Source organism: Oxyura jamaicensis, unplaced genomic scaffold, assembly GCF_011077185.1.
Source record: "Oxyura jamaicensis isolate SHBP4307 breed ruddy duck unplaced genomic scaffold, BPBGC_Ojam_1.0 oxyUn_random_OJ70538, whole genome shotgun sequence".
Lineage (NCBI taxonomy): Eukaryota > Metazoa > Chordata > Aves > Anseriformes > Anatidae > Oxyura > Oxyura jamaicensis.
This window is the reverse complement of record NW_023310042.1, coordinates 1-5799: the sequence shown is the minus strand read 5'-3', so window position 1 is coordinate 5799 and position 5799 is coordinate 1. Positions and strand designations below refer to the sequence as shown.

The 5799-nt window shown below is 53.1% G+C and overlaps 1 protein-coding gene across 1 annotated transcript; it reads left to right on the top strand.

Moving 5' to 3' along the window:
• The first annotated feature begins 108 nt into the window (after positions 1 to 108).
• On the top strand, positions 109 to 5706 carry LOC118159468. The gene is made up of 3 exons (XM_035314045.1): positions 109 to 114; positions 4475 to 4649; positions 5058 to 5706. The coding sequence occupies exons 1-3, from the start codon at positions 109 to 111 to the stop codon at positions 5588 to 5590; spliced, it is 714 nt and encodes a 237-aa protein (XP_035169936.1). The 3' UTR covers positions 5591 to 5706.
• Positions 5707 to 5799: the final 93 nt, after the last annotated feature.

Sequence of the window (5799 nt, the reverse complement as noted above, 5' to 3'; positions counted from 1 at the left end):
GCATTGGCCACGGCTTTGGGGAGAGTGGTGGAGATGGATCCCAGGTCGAGGAGGGCGAGGTTGAGGAGGAAGAAGTACATGGGGGTGTGGAGGTGGTGGTCACAGGCTATGGCGGTGAGGATGAGGCCGTTGCCTAGGAGGGCAGCCAGGTAGATGCCCAGGAAGAGCGCGAAGTGCAGGAGCTGCAGCTCCCATGTGTCTGAGAATACCAGCAGGAGGAAGACACTCACTGAGCTGCTGTTGGGCATTTACCAGCTTTGGTCATGGACACTGTCAAATTAGAATAAAAAATAAACATTAAAAAAGAGTGTTACGAGTAAATTCTGTGAGCAAAATTCAGTTAATTCACAATTAAAGCCTTACATTCCCTTTTTCCAAGAGGGCCTTTGTCTTTCTTTCTGTCTGGAGCCCTGCTTTGTGCTTGCTGAGTGTCCTGCACACTGAGGTGCCTCTGCCCGTCAGCTCCAAATGAGCCACCTCTACTCCATTGGAGGTTCCAGAGGGAAGATTCCTGGGAAGTGGCTCCCTCTGTTGAGTGAGGGGTGTTGGGCTGCGTGACTGTGTGTGTCTTCCCTGTTCAATACCTAGGAGACAAAATCAGCAGGTGGATCACGTGTGTCTGGCCGGAGAGAACAGGGAGCATCTCCTCCTGCTTCACCCTCCTTGCACAGCAGTCCCTGTCAGAATCAGACACCACCAGCTGCCACACTGGGCAAGGGAGAGAAGCAGGCATGGGCAGGCAGGGCGGACTCTACCCGGTGCCGAGGCTGCGGTGTCAGTGATGTAGAGCCCATCCTCACACCCCTGTGCCATCTGACTGGCACAGCCAGGAGAGGGAAAAGAGCTCTGGCGTTTAAGAAGTTTTGGAATATAGTCCTTGTCATATGGTAGGAATTTTGGGGTAAGACCTCTGTGGAGCCGGGAGTTAGACACAATGATCCTTGTGGGTCCCTTCCAACTCGGGCTCTTCTATGATTCTGTGCCTTCTTCCATGGAGGAAGGTGGCGGGGACCTGCACAAAATGTTTACTTACACAGAGATTAAGGGTTCAGACACCTCAAATCCTCAGCCCCCAGATTATAAATGCCATGACAGAACCTGTGAGGGGAAGAGGAGATGCTGCAGCAAGAAAATCACTTGCACTGCAGGAGATGGCAGGGAGGGAGCAACTCCCTCTCACTGCCTGACCTGCTGCCTGCAGCCCTGCTACCTGCAGCTGTCCCTGCCAGCACCTCTTTCTCTGTCCCCACATCTCCTCCCATCCATGCTCAGAGACCCCATCCCACCCACTGTGTGCCTAGCTCTGCCCTGCAGACACCTCCCGGGGATGGGGACAGCTCTGGGGACATCTCCCTGTCTGCAGGTCCTAAAGAAGAGCTCAGAAAAACCCTGGTGCAATCTGTTAGTAGTGAGAAAGAAAGGGATGTTCTCAGGTTCTTCACTAACCTGTTTACATCTCAGATCAAGGCAGTAGGAAGCTTAGTCACCTGTGCAAATCCCACCACCCCGTTAACATAGAGACTGCCCCACAGTCAGAGCTGGAAAATGCAGGCAGAGACTGCAGAAAGTGCTTTCTCTTTGCAGGCACCCCTGCCCTGCCCTTCCTCTGTCCAAGACCCTGGGCTCCCAAGGTAGGCTGAGTGCTGAGCCTGGCAGGCGGCAGAGGCCCTGCCCTGGTTCACAGCCCCTGGGGCACAGCAGGGACCCTGCTCTGCATCACAGCCCTGGGCACCCCTGCAGCTGCCCTGCAGCACCTTCTCCTCCACACTGCACAAGCCATGAGAGACATCCTGGCAGCTCCTGGCCAGGCAGAGATGTCCCAGATCCAGGAGCCCCTTCCAGGAACCTCCCCTACACTGTCCTGCAGCCAGAGACTTACTGTGTGCAGAGCTGTGAAGATTTCTCCTGCACGGAGCTCTCCTCTGCCCCACCCTCCAGGCTGCCTGGAATCCATTTCTACCTGAGTGCCTGTGGTCAGAGCCCCCAGCCCTGCTGCGCTGTGCAGAGAAGCTGCTCCTGGGCAGAGCTGTCTCTCTCTGCACCAGGGCCCTCTTGCCAGGAGCTCTCTCTGTCCCAGGAGCCCAGCCCAGCTCAGCAGCAGAGGCCCAGACCAAGGCATTGTCATCACCCCTCTGGGGGCTTTGGTGATGAGCCCACAAACCTCAGGCACTGAGAGAGAATTGAAGAAATCTCTCAGAAGTCCAAGTCAGATGCAGGTTTCCTGCAGAGTCCCCCTGAGGGCCAGCACTGACATAGCCTCTCTTGGAGCTCATTGGAGCAGAACATTGGAGGCAGTGAGGACAAGTAGACAAAGGCAGTGTCAAGGTGTCACTGATGTGTAGGAAAACTGGATGTCTTTCACCAAGCACAGAGACCAGACTTTGACCCATTGTCCATGGGAAGGGAGATCCTTTCCCTTCACACATTGCTCAGGGCTCTTCCTGGGGCAGTAGAAGATCGGGATTTCTTTCTCTTTGTCTCCAGTCTCAACCTCCTGAGGTCCCCTTTCTGCTATTATTTATGTCCTACGTTGTTTCTCAGTATAGGAGAAAGCTATAGTATCTTGAAAACTACACTTCAGTTATTCTCAAACAATTCCTGCATTGTTTATTGCCTCCAGACACCCTTATGTAGGTGGTGTCACACCAGACCTGAGCTGAGTCTGATAACTCAGATTTTCTTTTCGGCCATGCTCCTCATAATGCAGCTCTGTAGGAAGTTGGCCTGGTTCCTGGTGAGCAGGGACCACTGCTTGTGTGGCATCCCTCATGGTGCCCTAGCCCTACTAGAGCCAGTACTGACATAGCCTCTGTTGGAACTCGTTAGAGCAGAACACTGGACAAGTAGACAAGTAGAGGACAAGTAGAGAAAGGGAATATGAATGTGACAGTGATGTCTCAAAACACTGGATGTGTTTCACCAAACGAAAGGGCCCAGATAAGGAAAACCAGGTAAGGGGCAGTGGTGACACCACCTGACAAATACAGAAGTGATGGAACCAGAGCTGGCCTCCGCATACAACAATGCAACACCACACACCACATCTGTTGCTATGAAGTACTGTGATGACAGATGGAGCCCAAAGTCATGGACTGACTGAGCTCAACAGATGTTTTAGAGGGATGGCTTTTCCACTATATGACTGGACCCATCAGTGACCAGGATATTCTTCTCATCTTCTGGGATTTTATCAGGCAGTGGGGCCTCTTCAACATTAGTCACCTCCTTCTCTGGTGATGTTTCCAAGTCCCTGCTGTCTGGACAGTCCATGATCACTTCCAAGACTGTAGGACGGGGGTTTCCTATCGGGCCCTGCTGTGGATTCAGTGCAACCCGCTCACTCCGTGGAGCATAAGGTGCATGATACGTGGAGGGGACCCTCCCTTGGAACTTCCAACCCAGTGCTGGCAGTCAGGGTGCCAGGAGGAGCTATGATTCAGCACCAACCCCTTCCAAAGCAGGCCCAACTTCTTTATATGCTGCCAATATCACTTTTCCAGTCAAAGTATAATGGGCCTTGGATCCTCACTATTCCTGACTCCACAACCCTAGGGGACAACCTCAAATCTCCCCTGGTACTTTCTGCCAGGCAGGGCAATTATCCTGGGGTGCAGTGTAGAGTACAACTTTTACATCCTGTCCTGCTCAAACTGGCCCCAGAGCTACTGCAGGAACTATTGGGTTTATGTGGCAAGGTTTTGGTAGTGAGGGTGCCATAGGGGCAGCTCCTGTGAGAAGAATCCAGAAGCTGCCCTATGTCAGATGAGGGCCTTGCCACTGCCCAGAGCTGAGGCAATAAGCAGTGGTGTTTATGCCTCTGTGAGAGCATATTTAAGAAAGGGGAAAAGCTACTGTGGAATAGCAGCTAGGAGAGAGAGAAGAGTGAGAAACAGCCTTGCAGATCAAGGTCATTAGAGAAGGAGGGGGAGAGGTGCTCCAGGAGCTGGAGCAGCAGTTGACTGCGGCCTGGGGTGAGGACCATGGTGAAGCAGGCTTTCCCCCTGCAGCCCATGGTGTACTACAGTGGAGCGGGTTTTTAGGGTACTCTGTGCACTGGTGTCCCCTAGAGCTTTATATCTCCTGTGGGTCTTATATGCCAGGCCATGGAATCCTCGAAGTCCAATAAACCCAATTGTCCCTATCCTCCCCATGGCTGGAGGCCAGGCACCTATAGTCCTCATAGTGCTCATAGTATTCATTCATGAGGTTCGATGAGGCCTTGAGCAACCTGATTGTTGGTAGTTAGGGTCTGGTGGCTGGAAGATACTGCGATGTATGGATAGATAGAGCTCCTCCCCTGATAGCCAATAGAGTGTAGTTTATGACGTAAGCAGACGGAAGTGACGTTGTAAACCTAGGCTATATAACACCGTGTAACTCAGCAATAAATGTCATTTGCCGTCCACCACATTGGTGTCTGTGAACACATGGCCCGAGCGGCCAGGGGTTGGTCACCGTGCTGTTCCTCAACCAGGTCACTACTGCCTTCGGAAGGCAACAAGTGGTGCCGAAACCCAGGAATCGTCTCCTAGATTCGGGTGAACGGCGGCCGGAGCGGCAGGACCAGCCTGGCGGGGAGGACGATCCCGAACCAACAAGGGAGATGGAAGCCCTTGTGAAGGTTGTATCGGAATTACATAAGCAATGGGGTATTGATTGTAAACCCAAAGATTTTACTCTCGCAGTTGCGTGGCTTTAACAAATTGGGGTCATTAACCATCCAGTGGATATTCTCCACCCTGAAGTGTGGGACAAGTGCACTAAAGCACTAGCCGAGGAGACAATGTCCTCAGGTTGTGGGAAAAACCTTAAGTCGTGGGGGAAAGTCATACAGGCCCTGAGGAAGGCCATAAAAGAACAGGAAACCTGGAGGGCAGCAAGGTCCTGTTTGTTGGCCACCCTGCAACTGGGAGCTGGGGCAGCCACACAGACCCTGCACCCCCCAGATGGTGATGATTCTGCTGAGCCCAAAGATCTGTGAGAAGGCGACATGCCCCCTCAATCCCCAAACCCTGACCCACTCACAGAGGGGCAGGAGCGAGCTAAATCCTTTTGGGGTGGGTTAGCCGAGGAAGCCAGGGGCGCTGCTGGGAAACCAGGGTCTGAGAAAGTCTGGGTGAGACCACCGCCATATGCGCCCCAAGATGGCACTGAACGAGAAGGCGAAGGGCGGGGCGAAGATGCCTCTGGCAGGAACAGGGAGGAAGTGTTAGATCTAACTAACGCACGCAAATGGGAGGGGGAGGAGAATGAGAAAGAGAAAAGTTTTGGGGGCGACCGGGAGGGAGGTAGAAGCACGAGCGAGGGGCAGAGAGCCAATCAGAACATCCATCTGAAAAAAGGCCTTTGTAGGGCAAGCACCTCGCCGAGCAGAAGGTGGGGCGAGCCAAGAGGGAGGGAACGGCCCACCCGCAAGGGCAGTGGGCAGGCCTGGAACTTGACAAAAAGGTACTGGAACCCGGAAGTAACTAGTCAGTTGAGTTCCGGCTCCAGATCAGATACTGATCCAAATTCGGAGAAGGAGGAGGAAATGGGGACAGACAGAGTCAAAAGCAAAAATATCCCCATCCGAAATAAAGCGGAACCATGACGGGGAGAAACTCCTCTCACGGATTGGAGGAAAATTAAGATTGTGTGCACTGACTGGGCCCCATCGGCCACGCTAGTGTTCCTGGTCCGGGTGACGGACGGGGGACAGAGGCTCCACTCGCCAATAAACCCTAAGGATATACCAGCTATTGTTAAAGCCATTGCGGATAAAGGGCTTAATTCTGCTATGGTCTCCACCCTCATAGATGG

Excerpts from the sequence above, each read along its gene's own strand:
- LOC118159468 (XM_035314045.1), top strand. Across the intron at positions 4,650-5,057 it reads GGAATTACATAAGCAATGGG|GTGGGTTAGCCGAGGAAGCC; the intron begins GTATTGATTGTA and ends AATCCTTTTGGG.